Source organism: Indicator indicator, chromosome 5, assembly GCF_027791375.1.
Source record: "Indicator indicator isolate 239-I01 chromosome 5, UM_Iind_1.1, whole genome shotgun sequence".
In the NCBI taxonomy this organism is placed as follows: Eukaryota; Metazoa; Chordata; class Aves; order Piciformes; family Indicatoridae; genus Indicator; species Indicator indicator.
Window position 1 is genome coordinate 30,983,759 of NC_072014.1, and position 16,821 is coordinate 31,000,579.

General features: G+C 42.5%; 1 protein-coding gene across 1 annotated transcript in view; it reads left to right on the top strand.

Annotated features, from left to right (window-relative positions):
• Positions 1-880: 880 nt before the first annotated feature.
• PDIA5 (protein disulfide isomerase family A member 5) overlaps positions 881-16,821 on the top strand; it is a 101,134-nt gene continuing 85,193 nt past the window's right edge. Inside the window, 4 exon segments of the mRNA XM_054381249.1 lie at positions 881-1,045; positions 1,048-1,140; positions 11,979-12,105; positions 15,298-15,385. Coding sequence (XP_054237224.1) covers positions 881-1,045; positions 1,048-1,140; positions 11,979-12,105; positions 15,298-15,385 — 473 coding nt within the window.

The window sequence follows — 16,821 nt, forward strand, 5'->3', positions numbered from 1 at the left end:
CCTTGCAGCCAGCCTCTTAGCCTAATGCTCAGGCGACAGTCAGCTGGAAGGATCAGACTGGGAAAGATGCCTTTGATTTTCCTTTGATGTTTCTGAGCCAAGGAAGAATTTCACACGGCCACTGGGCTGTAGGTGAGGATCCCTTCTGCTTGTAGGAAGCCAATTATAATGTGTGTGACCTGCTTTGACATTAAGATTATTAGCAGGACATCTGGGATGTCTTTGTGAGGCAGAGATGGCTCCCTGGATGTGCCTAACTAGGGGCACAGACTGATTTGCTGGTCTGGATGAAGTGATCATTCAGGTGGTATGGTTATAACAGAGGCTGCAGAAATTGATCCTGGTCAGACTCATATTTATTTGCTTCTGCTTTGGCATCATTGCCAATGTGCAAGGATAAAGTGTAAGGATAAAGTGGGGTTATCCTTTAGGATTTAATAAAAACACATGGAAACAACTTCCAAGGAGAATAGTTCCTGGTTTCTAAGCAGTTAACTCTCTCTCCACTGTCCCACTTTTTTGTTTTGTTTTGTTTTGTGGTGTTGTTTTTTGTTGTTGTTGTTTTGGTTTGTTTTTTTTTTTTTTTTTTGTTCCCTTAGTCACTCATGGTCTGGATCTAAGACCAGCAAAAGCTTTTAAAGACCCTGGCAAAACTGCATCAAGAACGAGTTTGTTTGCCAGAGGGCTTCTCTCGAGCGTGGTACCCACTGCAAAGACACGAAACACTAATCCTGGAGGGAAGGCTGTTGGGAGGATGGAGAAGAGCTGGAACTTTTTTATTTTCAATCTATTGGAACTAACTGGACGGAGATTGGTTGTCAGTTGTGATTGCACCAGTGCTTCGCGAGGGTTGGATGGGGTTTTGGTTGCCATGCGCCAGATGGTTCCGGGAGCTGCAGGTGGGGCTGGGGGTGCGGCTGCGGGTGTTTGTCCCTTTCAAGCCGAGCCGGACTACAAGCCCCGTCATGCAGCCGGGCGGGCGGGTGGTAGCGGCGGCATGCGCTTGCGCCGCCAGACGTGGCAGCAGCCCGAAGCGGCGGCAGCGGGTCCGGCTCGGCGGCAGCGATGGCTGTGCCGGGGCAGGGCGCGGGGGCTTCGCGGCGCCGTGGGCGGTTCCCGTTGCTGCTGCTCGGCCTGGCGGTGAGTGAGCGGCGGTAGCCGCGCCCCGGGGCGCCTCGGGGCGGGCGGGTGCGGGGTGTCTCTCTTCCCCGGGCCGGGGCGGGGGCGCTCGGCGCGGCGCGGCGCGGCCGGCGGAGTTGGGCGAAAGTTGAGAGCGGGACGGGCCCCTCCGGCTGGGCGCGGCGGCTGCCCTGCCACCGCTGCAGTCCCGGGCGGGCGCGTTACGGCACAGCCCGGCGTGGCTGAGCTCCGGCAGCTCTGCTCCCGGGTGTTACCTCAGCCCGTGTGCTGCTTTCCTGCCTCCCTCCCTTTTTCTCTATCGCTTAGTCTCTCAAAAATCCACCCAGAGAAGACCCACCCTGGCGTGCGGCGCCGACTCCCCGAGCGGCTGCGGGCTGGAGCCCCCGGCTCATCCCCGGCCGGCCCCGGCCCCGGCCCCGGGGGCTGCAATCGGCGGGCGCTTCCTTCGTGACCAAGTTTGGTGTGAAAATCGGTGCCTCGGCGGCTCGGCTTTGTGCACCTGTGCGCGGTCAGGGGCAGCCGTGGGCAGTCCTGCCGCCCGTGGGCAGTCCTGCCTGGACGTCCCTCAAATGCGGGCTCCCCATCTTAGTGCGTTCTGGAGATTCTGGGTATGTTTCGTTGAAATTACACTTAAGTACAACATTCCGTCACCTACAAAAATATTTTGAACTCTTTTTTCTTTTTTTTTCTGCTTTATCCATAGCATGTAGCATAAATAGCTCGCAAAGTTGGCAAAGGCATACTTTAAAGCACTCCTTTATTTACTTTATTGACATGACCTGCAGTTCTTCCTTTTGCCTGGACAGAGTTAATAATTAATGAAAAATTACGTTAATTTTTTTTATGCATGCGTGATCTGAAATGTATTTGCAAAGGTATGATCTAGGAGTGTTCATCTAATTCATACAAATCAAGTATGGAATTGCTAATTGCCCTGTGCTTATTCAGTACTAATCTTAGAATTGCCATTGTGGGACAGAAAGCATCGGCTCTGTCTGATGTGTAGCCATTTGCCCCTCGCAGAGGCCTAGCTTCAGCTCATTCAAGAGGAAGGAAAAGAAATGCTATGCGTCCTGCACAGGTTTTGTTGTGTTCTCAGCTTGGTTTAGAAGCATAGACCTCTGCTATCCGCAGTTCGTTTGTTGATTTCAACTGAAACTGAAGTCAGTCTGAACTCTTGCTAAAATGTTGGAGAGGTCTTAGTGTGGATTTTTTTCCCTTGTGGCTCACCTTTAATATACACAGTACTTTTCTCAGTGGTGCTTGTGGCTCTGTATTCCTCAGATTAAGTATATATTGTGGACCAAGTGGAGTTACAAGTAGACTGAATTTTCCCTTCATTTAAAATAACTAAATGCATGGAGTTATTTGTGGTATTTCCTTCTATATCCACTGTGACAGTCAGACCTTATCTTACTGTAACATTCATGTTAATGTGAATATTTTGCTGGGATATTTTTTTGTAGATTAAAAGATTTTTTTTCTCTTCCGGCTTTCTTCATATGAATCTGTTATTCCTAGCTATTCACGTTGCCCTTCTTTGGACCTTTTATATTGCAGAGCTGGTGTCTCTGAGATGAGCAGAGTCAGCCTGCCATTGTCAGTGAAATTACATGAAGCCATTATAATTTGTCCACATTATTCTCTCTTACCCTTCTTAATTTGCCCCAACATTTTATTTGCTCTGTGATGCTGCATACTGAGCAGATGTCTTCATTGAGCTGTTGATTCAGCTAATTCTTTCCCCTTTTCTGTGTACAAGTAGTTTAAATTATTTCTTCTAATTTGCATTATCTTGCACTTGAAGGTGCAATTTTTCATCTTGAAATATGTAACTCGCTGTACACCAGGATTAAAAAACTAGCCTACAGCTGTGACATAGCAAAACCTGCTTTTAAATTTTTCTTGAGTCAATGTTTGCAAAGTCAGTGAGGGTGTTAAATCAGGATATTCTTAGTGTGCAAAGTTAAAGCAAAGGTGATGCCAGCTGCTTGATAGGACAGAGGTTAATGAGTACATTGTATTCTCATCCAGCCCATCTTTTTTTATGTACCTGTATGTACCTTAGTTTTATTTATTTATCCCCTGTAAAGGTGTGCTTACTGTGCACCTGGGACAGCAGCAGGAGTTGTGCATGCATAGTACTTCTAAAACATAGGAACTCATTTTTAAAGTGGGACTCAAAATTGGAGGAGACTTCCGAGAATTGAAATCCGTATCTTTGTAAGACTTGCGTTTTTGAAAGGAAAAACTACAACGCTGGATGAAGAAAACACTTCAGTATCTTCTAATGGAAGATACTGTTATCTTCTGCATCACTGTGAATATATGACATACATGTGAGGAAGATACGGCACTGATCTCCTGCTGTAAAATTTTTATTTCTTGAATGAGTTGAAAAGTCATAAGAAAGTTGTGGTTTATCTTTAGAGATGTGTCAAGTGGTTGATTATGTTGCATACTTGAAGGAGCTGAGGTGAATATGTATTTCCTCTGATACCTCAAGTACTGAGGCCAGACAGAGGTCAGACACTGCTTCCAAGAGGATTGCACATCTGGGATCCATTTGCTTTGCAAATGCTGGTGAATGTTATCTAAGGCCAACGTAGCAAAGGTCAGTTTGTCTTCTGAGTGTTGACTTGATGACAGAGAAACTGAGTGACTTAAAGCTGTTGGGATGCAGGCTTCTTGACCTGGTGCCATTCAAACCTGATGCATTCAAAGAAAGGCTTGAAAAGAACATTTTGGGATTCCAGCTCAAGTCCCAGTAATGTTACAGGAACACACTGGTGAGCACTCATATAGACTTGTGAATCCAGGCATGTGGTGTAGGCTTGAGCATAGCTTCCCTACCTACTTTGTCTGTTCCTTCCTCGAAATGCGGACTGGTAAAACTCGAGATGTGGGCTCTGCTCTGTCTCCTCTCATGCCTTTCTCAATTCAAACCTTGGCCTTCAGGACTGGTTTTGTTACTTGGCTCCATACCTTATGGAGTGATGTTTCAAATCCATTGGCTTTGGTGCCAAAGTGCTCGTTTGCTTCCGAGAGCCTGGGACGTTGCCAAAAATGTGGTGTGGTTACCAAAAGCGGTGTTTCTGCCCAGGGATATGTTCACGATGTCATCGGGAATTGGTGATGAAAAAGGTGTTTGTTTTGTTAATGACCATATCTTTTGCTTTTGGGTGATGCAGTTCCTTGAGTTCCTTTGTTTTAGTAAATGGTGGTAATTAGATGTGCCTTTCTTCAGAGTTGTGTTTGGAGGTCCATGAGTTGGAACACTCAATGCAGTTTGCAAACAGAATCACAAACTGTTATTGCCTTAAATTTCTTGATGTGAATGGGGTCACTTCAGAAATGAGTTATGGTTTACCTTGCTCCTACCACAATGTCAAGCTTGTGCATGGCAAAAAAATGGTGATAGCAGAGCAGGTCTGGTTTTTTTTTGTTTTTTTTTTTTGCACTTTGTTAACTGAGAGTAGCTGGTAGTGTTGGTGGAGGGTGCTGTGACTTGTGTGCTTGCATAACTCAGATAACAAAATCTAATCTTGTGACTGACTTGACGAAGTCCTGTCTGCTGTCTTTGGGTTTACTGTCATATCATATTTGTTGGGTGACTGCAAATGAACTCACTCTTTCTCCCTCCTCACTTTTTAGGGGATGGCACACCATGAAGGTGTGTTAGTGCGCAACTCTGGCATCAACTGTATGCTAACTTGCTCTGAGGCTGCCTTCCTTTCGCCTCTTGCAGATTGCTTCCTTTCTGTGTGAATCTTACTCCCAGCTATTTAAATTAAGCTTCATCTCCTATCACCTGGCAGGAAAATGTGAGGATTAATTAGTTAATATTTGTGCAATGCTTTGAAGATAACAAGTGCCATATAAAGTGCTAAGGATTTTCAGGTGTCATTTTTTGCCCTCTTTTCTTTATAAGACCCATTAATATTGTTTTTGTCTTCTTTTTATAGCATCTCCTTCTTGAGTAGGTGATACTTTAAACTTCTTCAAAACCCAGTTTTTAGCAGGGGATTATGTGGCATATGCTTCGCTCATGCCCTTAGCTTCTGAAGTCATCCAAATGTGCTCATTCAGAAATGATACCTGAAATATAATTCCATCAACAGCTTGTTTAATATATATTCCACCAGTGCCTGGTTTGAGGAGAGGGCTAGCCTCACATTTATAATAAGGAGGAAGTTCTATGTCAGCAGTAGTAATTGACCCTACTACAGTCAGTTGTTAATTAGGAAATTATTGCACAGGTTTTCATTTGCTAAGCTTTTGAAACCCAGTGATAAACCATACAATTAATTGGCTACAGAGCCCTGAAGAACAGCCTTTAGTATAGACTATAATGCCTATAGCTTATGTTCCTTAAACCCGAGTATTTAAGAACAATATGAACAGTAGAATCTAGTCAAATCTTGACGTCTCCATGGTGTTTTTTGCTGTCTTCTATATTTGGAAATTGAACATAGCAAGCACCACGTTAAGTGGAATGCCTTATTTGTAGCATTCTTTAGCTAAGTTAAAGAATACCAAGACCCTGTCAGGATTTTAGTTTGCCTTCCTTCATGAACAAAAGAAGATACAACACATGCCTCTTACTGTAGTGGTTCATGTCTGCAAAATGTCAGCAGTGCTTGGGTTTTTTTTTTTTTATTCCCTGAATGGCTTGAGGTGAGGATTAATTGATACGAATTATATACAGAGTAAGGATGGTTTCTTCCACAGAAGAAAACGAACAAAATCCAAGAAGTGTCTGAGTGTCTGCAAGTGTAAATCTATTTGGCAAACCCATGATTTTCTAATGCTGTCAGTCTTCTGGTGCAGTAGTTGTCATTATGATGTACTTGAAGGAGTGCTTCTCACCTGGCCTTCCAAAGCATCTGTAGACCTGAGAGTCACCACTCCCCACTGAGCCCACAGACAGCTGTTTTTGGATAGGTCACAGATCATGTGCTGCAGCCTCTGTACTTGGGGGTCCTCAGCAGGTTGCGGTTTGGAAACCCCTGCAGATGTGGTTGGGAGAAGATGGTTTTGCAGTCTGAGCAGGATTGCAGGGCCTGCATAGTTGAGATCCCTGAAGTCTGACTCCCTAGTGCTACCCTTTCTCTTCTCCCCCCCCAGCCCCATTCGAAATAATAAATTCTCAGAAGGCTTTCTTGAGGTACCTTTGGGTAACAGACATAACCCATCTGCCCTCATCTGATCTGATTAAAACGATTCTACAGCTATTTTGGATATTAATGGTGAATGAAAACAGGGGACTGTCCTACTTATCACTATCCATCTTGGAAGGCATTTGTTACAAATGGCTCAGTGATCAAAGCAGCACAACCCTGAATGTAAATAGCAGCAGAGGGAGGGCTTGTGAGTGAAAGCAAGCAATTATTGCACAAGGTCAAGAGTGGTTTGTATGATGAGTAAGGAGGATAAAACATACGCAGTCAAACTGTGATTCCTGTAAACAAGGAGACTTTGGATTTCAACATCTTATATTTCTAAGAGAGAACAAATTTCACTATGTATTTTCACTATGAGCATGCTGCCTGCAGCCCAGGACCTGGCTGTGCCACTGGCTGATGTACAGGCTTACAAACCTCCATCACTACAGTACAGAGATGTTCTTTCAAATCCACCTATTGAAGTTAAGTGGGTGCTCCACTACAGAGTTAATTTTGTGAAGCAGGAAAGGGTAGGTGAGATCTGATCGATCTTGTTCTTGGGATGTTTTGCCTGTTCCTGCAGCCCTCCTGCCGTTTGCCAACTTACTGTAGCAGAGGAGGGCCCTTTTAAGAATGTGAGCTACTCCCGTCCTAAAGAAATTAATTCTGAAAATTGGACTCGGTGATCTCCATTACTGCTTGGAATTTGGAGGCAGGTCTGCTCTTCAGCTAGATTCCCATAAAATGCCTTGTCAGACACAATCTGTTTCATACGTACTGGGTCACTCATTGATCATACTTACAGTGGGTTGAATGCTGTTGTCCCAAAATGAAAGCGACATCAGTGGGTGGTTAAGCTAAGATAGAAATCAAAGTCAATGTCTTGCTGAAAAATGGGCTTTCAAAATCGTGGTTGAGTGTAAGACTGCATCCTTGTCAGTTGAGCAGTTGTGCTGGAATCAGTGTTGTTTGCAATCAGCCCCAGGTATTCTTGATGAATCGTGTGCAAATTATCTACCTAATTATATATGTAAGGGTTAGTGTGTGCATAAAAATTGTATGTGGACATATGGATTCAGGAACCTAACCATATTTATATTTTTTAATGCATAATTTGTGTCCAGGGAAATAACATCTTGTTCATGCTCCTTGAGCTGGAAATAGGAGAAAGGGAAAATAGTTTTTCTGTCCAGTGTGGAATGCTACTCCTCTGATAGTTCTTCCTTATTTAATTTAGATATGTGTTTTCATGTTTTTACAGCCATGTGTTTTCACTGCCTTGGGTTTAAAATAAAAAAGTAAGTAGTTCTCCAAACGTGCTGCTTGTCTTTAGTAAGAGAGTGTGCTGTCACAAAGCTTTTGTGGGGAGCAGTTCATAAATTGAGCAGGGTTCTGTGGGAACAGCAGTTAGGCATTTATCACATTTAATTTGAATAATAAATGTAAAATATGAAAATATGTTCTTGTGGCTGCTTGAAAGATTTTCCCTTTTTTCCTTCTGAAATGAGGTTCAGAAAAGGCCAAAAAATTGAGAAATAAACTCTGCTTTCTCAGTCCTTGATGGTTTTGAGAAAACATGGCCTGAGGGATGACAACATTTTTTCATGAATGTCCATCCTGGAAGTATCATTAGCAAATAGTTATTTGCCTGTAACTCTCTTTTCTTCTGGGGTTCTAAAAGCTCAGATGTTTCTGGGGTACCAGTTCTAAGGAAGCAGGGTTGTAGAGTGTTTCAATACTCTTTAACACTTGCTCTGCAAGGAATTGCTCAAGAGTCAGGGGTAGGGGGGAAGGAAAGTTAAACCTTAATTCTGCCACCCATCCTGCAAAATTACCTATTCAAATAAGTACTTTGATTTGAAGAGCAGAGGCAGAACTAGAGCATGTGTGGTTTTGTACCTTGTACTTGAATAGCAGTATCTTTCAGCAGTTTTGGATTGGCTGTCTTGAGGCTTTGGGTTTGCTTATGTTTTACTTGAGAATCATTCATGCATCTTAGATCAGACGCTAGAATCACATGACTGATGTGTGACCTACGCCATAAAAAATTCTGTGAAAATAAATTCAGATTGAAATCTTGAGCTTGGGGAAATCTGCCGAGTGGAAGATTTGCATTTCATAGTCTGTCGTGTGTAGCCTGCCTTTTTCTCCACCGAAGTTTCCTACATCTGAGGACACTGTGTGGCTGTTGTGTTGGTTCCAGCCCACTGAGCCATCCATGGATGAGGACCCATTATGCTCAGTGCTGTGGAAACAGCATGAAATGAAATAGACCTTCCCTCAGTTGTATTGTGGTGTCTTGTTAGCATAACTGTCACAGGACAGGAGCAGCACAGATGTTGCAGGTGTTGGTCATCATATGCCTTCTATTTCACTGGGTACCAAAGTAGGCAGCTTCTTGAGAAAAGTGTTGGGAGTATTTCTTAACTTTTCAGTGGTGGTTTTGAAGAGGTTTTGAAGCTTTAGAGTGTTCAAGTGACAAGAGAGTTTAGCTTGTTTCTTATTTATAGAGTTCCATATGTGTGAATGTAGCACTTCCTGACGCATATGAAAAGAGGCTTCCTGCCCAGGAGGGACTGTCACCTTTCTTGACCTCTTCTTTTTTTTTTTTTAATATGAGCTCATCTCTTCTTGTGCCCTGGATTTAAACAAGAAGCAGTGTGCTTAATCGGGCAGTGCCTGGCTGATGAGCTCTCCTGCAGAATGTCTGGAGTAAATCTACCTGAGTCATAGCTCACAATTAAAGTCATATTGCACAGTACATGCAAATGAGCTTTGCCTTTGCTGCCACTTTGCCTGTGGGCTGTGCAAGAATATGAGCCTGGTTTTCTGTGAAGAAGAGGAAGAGTATGTAACTGATTCCCACAGAATTCTCTTTTTACATCCTCTTAATTTGGGGTTGTTGCCAGAACTAGTGGCTGTAGCTGCTGGTATGATCATCACAGCGTTGGCTCTTTCACTGGGCAAAGCGGTCCTATGGCAGGGACTGGTATCTGGTGAAAACAACTGCTTGGCATCACTTGCCTTGGATGGAGCTGGTAGCGAAGGCAGAGGATCTTTGGGAATTTTAACAATAAACCAGCCTCTCATTTATTCCTGGGTAGGATATTCATTAATTTCATCAGGAGAGAGCTGGACAGCATGAAACTACCAAATTCTTATCAGTCTGCAAACACTGCCTGGTGCAAATGCATGTTGAACTTTTCCCACTCAGCCAGTGACCTCCCAGCATTGCTTCTGCTGCCTTAGATGTGCAGGCAGGGGCTTTCTGTCCGACTCAACGCCTTCAGCTTGGACCTTTTGAGTTTTATAACAAGGAAGGCCTGCAACATTAATCTTAATTAAAGGGAAATGATGATTTATTTGTCAGGACTGGCTGGTGTGCTTGTATGCACATTGCCTTTCCCAGTGGGTTTTGGTCTAAACTGTGGGAAAACGAGTAACGTATTGATTTGGTATCTGAGGAGGAACTGGACAAAGTAGCAGTGGATATATGCAATCTGATGTGCTTCTCCCTCCAAGTGCCTGCTGTTCTGCCAGCACAGTGAGTTTTCTGTTAGTGGCAACACCGACAAGGCAGTAGTAAAAGCTGTCACTGTTAGCAGAATCTAATTTTTCAAGAGGGATATAGCTCTGCTGTTGTAAGGAAGGAAAAAAGAAAATTCACTGAAATTGGGTAAGCAGTCATTCCATCTGGAAAGGACATGAAATACATGTACTTCTGACCTGCCAGTAAAACGGTACAGCTGCTTTAAAGTTCATAATACCATTTGGTGTCATGGTCACCGTTTGGTGAAAGTGGTGTTTGTGGCTTTTTTTAGTCCAAATACTTCTTTTTGGCAGTGAGTTCATAGTCTAGAATATCCTTACTTGAGTCCAATTTTCTAAACCAAAGAAGCAACCTGTAATGTCACCTTTCCAGGCTTAGTTTCAGTTAAGTTTTGTTTTAGTCTTCTGTAGCTCAAAGCATAAGCAGAATTTGAAGACACTTGGATAGTTACAAAAAGAATAGGTGAAGGAAAAATTCTAAAAGAAACCCAACCACACAGGATTAAACAGGTCTACCCATAAGTCAATGTTAGATTAATCTCTCCTGTACTACCTCTGATTATGATGAGTTTTATGCAGGAATTTGCATGTGTCACCTCACTTAGCACAGCTATATTATTCTGCTTTGATTAGCAGCACCATGTCTTGATCTCAGAAAATACACAAATGATTGACATACATCAGCCCAAAGTAGGAAGGCTGAGCTCTGGACATTTGAACTTGGAAGATTTGAGTCTGTTGGTCAAATCAAGGACATTTATGCTGATGGAGGGGCTGACTGGTGAATATGTTTTTTCCCTTCAGACCATCTGGTCAGCAGGGCTCAGTGGTGGGACTCTTGCCTGTGGAGTGGGATAGCTTGTTCACTCTACGCCTGTGTGGCCTGTTGTGCTTTTATATTTTGTGTTAGAGGTATCTCTTGTAGTAACTTTAAATTCCTGAATGTATCCTGGGGTTGTTTTGAGTGTGACCCTGGTTTCAGTTCAGCTTCTTCCCCCACTGTCAAAAACTTCTGGCACTCACAAAGTATGTTTTGTAGGTGCAGGTTTCATTTCTGTGCCTTAGTGATGTGGTGCTAGCAAGTAGCTGAATTTGTAATGAAGTGCAGTGCCTGGAGCTGCTTGTTCTGACTTTGGCTGGCTTAGTGCCTTGGTTTGAGCGCTGCAATCCATAAGACGCAGGATGCAAGGGGAGCAGCCTCTTGTTTGTGTCTACCCTGGACACGTTTTCCAGCCCAGCTGGAGTGAGACATGATCAAAATTATGTCTGTAATTAAGCAAATGTTGAACCTCATGTGTGTGTTAGGCAAATTAGTTAAAGCTTTTAGCCAAGCAATTAAATAGTAAGTTTCTACCGTAAGGTGAATGAAAAACTAGATAATTTCTCCAGCTAAACTTCCCATAATCATTCCCTTAGCATGAATTCAGTAAGTGCAAAATGGAGGCAGCATAGCCTGATGGATAGATTATTATTATTTTTGGAGATCAGTGCATGTGTGAAGAGGGGTATGGCCAGTGGGGAAACAAGCCTTGTTCCACTTTGGAAGGGCAGCTGGGGAGAGGGTTGTGGTTAGTGCCATAATACGAGTGTTGCAATTCTGTTTTCAGAGTTGCGAGATTCTATTTTCATTTCCTTCAACTGCTCTGTGTGTGTGTGTTGGTTAGTTGTTTTAACTTCGTGGCTCTTGCTGTCTTCTGTGCGATATCAAAATGCTCGAGTGATTTTGCAGCATATTCTGAGATCTAGGCACAAGGGTGCTCTCAAAGTGGTAATTTGCTGCTTCTCTTGTTACAATATATTAAATTTACATAACTTTTATCTGATTATCTGACTAGGGAACAAACTTTTAAAGCGTGTGGCTTCTTGACTAAAGCTATATTTCTTGATGTTGTCTTTATCTTATCTTTCCACCTAAGGATGCTTGCTGGAGTGGTATTGGTCCAATTTTGGTAAGTCATGTGTATGGCTTTTTTTCTTTTTTCAGGCTTTTGCTGATCAAATCAATATGATAGCTTATTTAAAGCAAGATTATGGAAGAAGGTCAAGGCAATTTCAAAAACAGTTTGTGTTTTGTTTCTCAGCATGGAAGCTCTAACTGGTGTTTCTGGCTTTGTGTTTCTGTAGGCATTCTTGCCGGCATTTGTGTGCTTATTGAAGGTGTCTCCACTCATAGAAAAAATAAGTGACCATAAGGATTTTAAGAAGCTTCTCAGGACACGGAATAACATACTAGTGCTGTATTCCAAATCTGGTAAGTACTCTTTTTTTTTTTTTTTGTGTGCTTGTGATTTGTTGTTTGGTGGGGTTTTTTTGTTTGTGGGGGTTTTGTTTGTTTGTTTTTGTTTTTGTTTTTATTTTTTGCTTGTCTAGTATCACAGCTCTGTGTTCAGCAAGAGGCTGGGCATGTGTGCATCAATTACCTGTATACATGTTCAGGTGACTAAGCTCTTTGCCCTTCCGTGCTTTCGGTTTGTTGTTGTCACATGTAACTGCAAGGTGCTTCTACGTGACTACAAGGGGTTCTTCGGCACTGGTGTCTTTTTTCTAACTCGGAAGATTCTGATGTTCCAGGTTTGGAGTCTTCTTAATTTGGTGTTCTTAGTGCTATGTCGCATTGGCAAAGATGTACTCCATCCTGGCTTTGTCTCCAACACTGGCTGTTTGTAATAGCTATTGACCAGAAGCTTTCTGGTGTGCATATCACAGTAGTTTGCAAGTTTTGTTTTCCTGGTGCCACTGAAAGGCTAATGAATGGTTCTGGTACTGAAATCAATTTCTTTGCTTCTGACAGCTTTGTGTGTCCTGTGGTCATCTTTCAACTTTAATTAATAAAATAGAAAAATAAAACCTGAGCTGCTTGTGTAATAAATAGGGAGAAATGGGCTTGTTTCAAGTCATGCCACCTGTCCCCTTGAATCTCTGCTGTGTTCTCTCATTCAGCCTCTTCTTTCTGGCCATTTAGTCTTGTTCTTACTTGACTTTGCTCTTCCTTTTGCTCTGTTCTGCTCCTTTTTTTCCTTTGCTGCCTTTTTGTTTTGTGTGACACCATGTAAAACGAAGAAGCTCCGTACACAAGTGCAGAGTGCTACCATGGATGTGAAATTCATTGGACAGCAAGAAGTAAAACATGTCACTAAGATGATTTTCCTCAGTACTGTATTAATTTTGTTGGTGCTTCCTTGTCCTTCTTGCAGGTTTGGGGATTGGATCCTCTCTTTCTGACCTGTTGCAAAGGTCTTAAGTCAATCAAACACAGTGATACTGGTGGAGTTGCTCTGGGTTTATAGTGTGGCAAGTCAGAGCAGCATATGGTGACCGATTATACTCTCTCCCCCTGTATCAGGATTTTGCAGACAAAAATGTGCAGGTGCTGGGATAATTAACTTTGTTTCCTAAAGATATTCTTTTTCTCAAACAGTTGAAATGACAGATGTGACTTAATTTTTGTTAAAATATTTGTGTTTTGCTGTAGTGGGGAACTTTGTGCGCTCACTTGGCCAAATGGTTTTGTAGTAACAAGTTCAAAGTGAAAGTCATAAAAGAGTTTCAAAAGCTTTTTGATTTTGAAAGGAACACTTTAGATAAAAAAGACATCTGTATTATTCAGCTTTTTAAAGGGAAGATTTTCTTTTTACGCTTAATATTTTAAGTGGTGTTTGCTTTCATTTTTAGCAGCACTTCAGCTCTGACACTCATCAAATAAATGTTGCCCTATGGGCATTGTTCAAAAGCTGCGTTGTAGAGATTTCTTCTTTTCTGTTTTTGTTATTTAATTGGTTGGTTTTAGCAGTCTAAAGCACTGCCTGCAGAGCTGACTGTGGGATTAATATTTCTTCCTACAACAGTGATCCTTGCACAATTAAAAATCTCTTTAACTGTCACCCAGAAAGAGATAGGAAAAAAAAGAGATAGGAATTTGGAGGTGCAATTCTAATTCCAGATGTATATCCCTCAGCTGTAATGAGGTGTTGGCCAGCGTCTGATCATACTGCTGAAAAAAAGGCTTTGCCTCGGCTGAGCAAAGCTAGATGAGTGTTTCTATCTCATGCAGAAAATTCTTGGTTTAAGGAGATGTGCTCATTTAAAGGAGGTATTTGGTTTACCCTACTGACTGGGTATCCTGCCAGGGCTGCTCACCAAGTGAGTCTTATGGGACAAGTCTATCCCATTCTGAATGCTTATTTTTTAAAGATCATTTGTCAAACTGCTCCACTCTAAGTACATGCAAAGAATCCCCTCATGTGTCTATGTCCCTGTGTTGGAGAGAGGTGGCAGTTGCATGTTATCAGTATTGGAGGTAGGAGAGTTTCTTGATACCTAGCATGTGTGGGCTGGTGTCTGTGATGGCATCAGGCCCAAGCAAAGGCTGTCAAATACAAAGAAACTGTTTCTGGCTCAGGAGATTGTTGACATAAAGATTGTAGAGGGCTAGATTGTTTGTGGAGGCTGTCACTGCTCACTGCCTCTACTTGCCTACTCTGACCTACATAGGTTTCACTTTCACAAATACTGGAGATGAGATATTGGTCTATAGAAGCATTCAGTCTGAACCAATATAGCCATTCTTATATTCAATTGGTTGAAGTAGCTGTGGAGTAGCAGCAGTTTAAATAGATCTGGAAGAGGCTCTGGGTTTCTATTTTCTATTTATTGAAGCAGGAAACAGCTTCTTTTAGATTTTTTTTTTTTGGGAGGGTAGGAATTGATAGTTCTTTGAACCTCTCTGTTTTTCTCTCCTAAGATCTCATCTCTTTTTTCCCCCTGTCTTTATTTTTAATACCGTTTATAAGACTCTTTTGGAATGGAAGTGTTCTGCAGAATCTACACACGTGGCATAGCATTTCAAAAATCTCTGGTGGGTAGTTATAATACAGCCAGTTCTTGGAAGGACCTTTTCTGGGTACTTTCTACTATAAGTTTTGAGCTCATCACAACTGTTGGTTTGGGTGTCTCCCAGGATTATTATGAGAATAACAGTGTATTGTTTTCTGTGTATGACAGGGATAGAGTAGAAGCAGGCAGAGGCGCTGAATGACTTTCTGTTATGGTTGGTGAAGGCAAGTAAATGAAGTCACTGGAATTATAGGCAGTAACTAGTTAATGCCCAGTCACAGGAAAAAGGCAGTGTTGGGGTGGAAGCTGGTTTGCAGAACACACAATAAGCTCCATAAATCTCAGTCGGAGAGTGTGCCAGGAGATACGTTTGGGAGTGTAGTTTAAGGGTGGGTAGAAGGAAGGAGCCATCCAAATTCAGCTGCAGCCAGCATTCCTTCTAGTTTACAGAAGATTTTTTTTTTCTTATCCCTCTCATACTGATTTGCTCAAATTAGACAAAATGTTCTTCCAGTGCTTCAGAACTAAGGAATATGCCATTGTGTTTTTCTGTGTGGAGTAATAAAGTGTTGTTGATTTATTTTTATTTTTGTTTTGTTTTGTTTTCCAGCTACTGCTGCAGAAAGCTCACTCAGGTTGCTGTCCAGCGTGGCCCAAGAGGTGAAAGGACGAGGTACTATAAGCTGGATAGACTGTGGGTATGTGACACACTGTTTTTCTCTCTCTTTTTTTTTTTTTTTTTCCCCCCTCTCTCACTCCCTATTTGGTTTTTAATGCTGACTTAGCTTTTTTGGTGGCTCTGAAAGTTTTTGCTTGTAACTGAACCCACATAATTCTGTGCCCTTTCTTCAAAGGTATAGGGAGCTCTTATCCTCCTCTCTTCTTTCTGGTTATTGATGGGGAATAATTTTTTCCTTGTTGCTGTTGAAACAAGTATGTTTTTCAGCCTAAAGTTGGAGACCCCAGTTATCATCACCTTTCATGGGGGGCACATAGCATGGAAACTCCAACTGCCCTGACATTCACACGAACTGGGGAAGGAGGAATCCCATGTGTTGTGCCTCAGCTGGAGGGCATTGCAATTCTGTTCTGACAGCAGGTGTTGCATGAGTGGTGGGGCTGTTTGCTTGGTTTGGAAGCATACTCCCATTTGTGTTCCTCAATGAATATACTTTCTTTAAAAGTTTGTGCTTATATCAGTTCATTGCAATTTTTAATATGAAGGCAGGGAAACTTGTTTTTATAGGTGATTGCTTGTGTGGGAAGGAATGAACAGGTGGGTACTTTCTGGTCTGCGGATGTGAAAGCCTCTGCTGTGGTTCTGCTCAATAACACATTGCCTGTGGTTTTAGCTTGCATATCATGGTGCCTCTCTACCTCTGCAGCTTTGAGAGCTTTGCCTGCAGGTGGCAAATTTCCCTTCCTGCGCTGCAGAGGAACAGCTTGCTGCCTACCTTTGTGTTTAGGTGGATTGCCACAGTGTGAACAAATTTTACACTGTACACAAATCTAAGTGAGCTCTGAAAATCATGTGGCTACCTTAAAAATTAGACTTTTGAAACCAGTCTCTATCTATCAAGCAGTGACCCAGAATAAGTCATTGGTAAATCAAAGTTAACATGCTTTTGTTGTTGGTTAACTTATCTTGCTCTCCCCCTGCCACCAGGCAGGTATCCCTCCTGCTGAGTCCTCTGCTTCTGTCTTCTGTTTGCCTTCTCCTGGGCTCAGACAAATGCACAGACATTTTCATCTCTGCCCAACGGCTGGGGACAGTGTTCCAAGTTATCCTCTGGCAGACAGCAGGGCTGCTCCTGGGAGGTCAGTGCAGTCTGTGCTACTTCCCTCCTACTGAAAAGCCAGCAAATAAATTGTATTGACTGTGATGAGGAGAAAGTTGCATGGAGGTCTGGCATACGTCTGAAATCCACTCTCCTTTTCTAGTGAAAGCACTGCTAAGCAATTTTTGGTTGTCAGTAATGATGACTAGCAAGTAGGGTGCTTGGCTTTAGTTTCTAATTGGCTCTGTTTGTCACTGGAATGGTCACTACCTTTTTGTGCCTTATGTTTCCCTTTTGGTTTAGGCTACCTCTGTGTTGGTGGACTTAACCATGTCCGTGTGCATGTGGCATGTTTA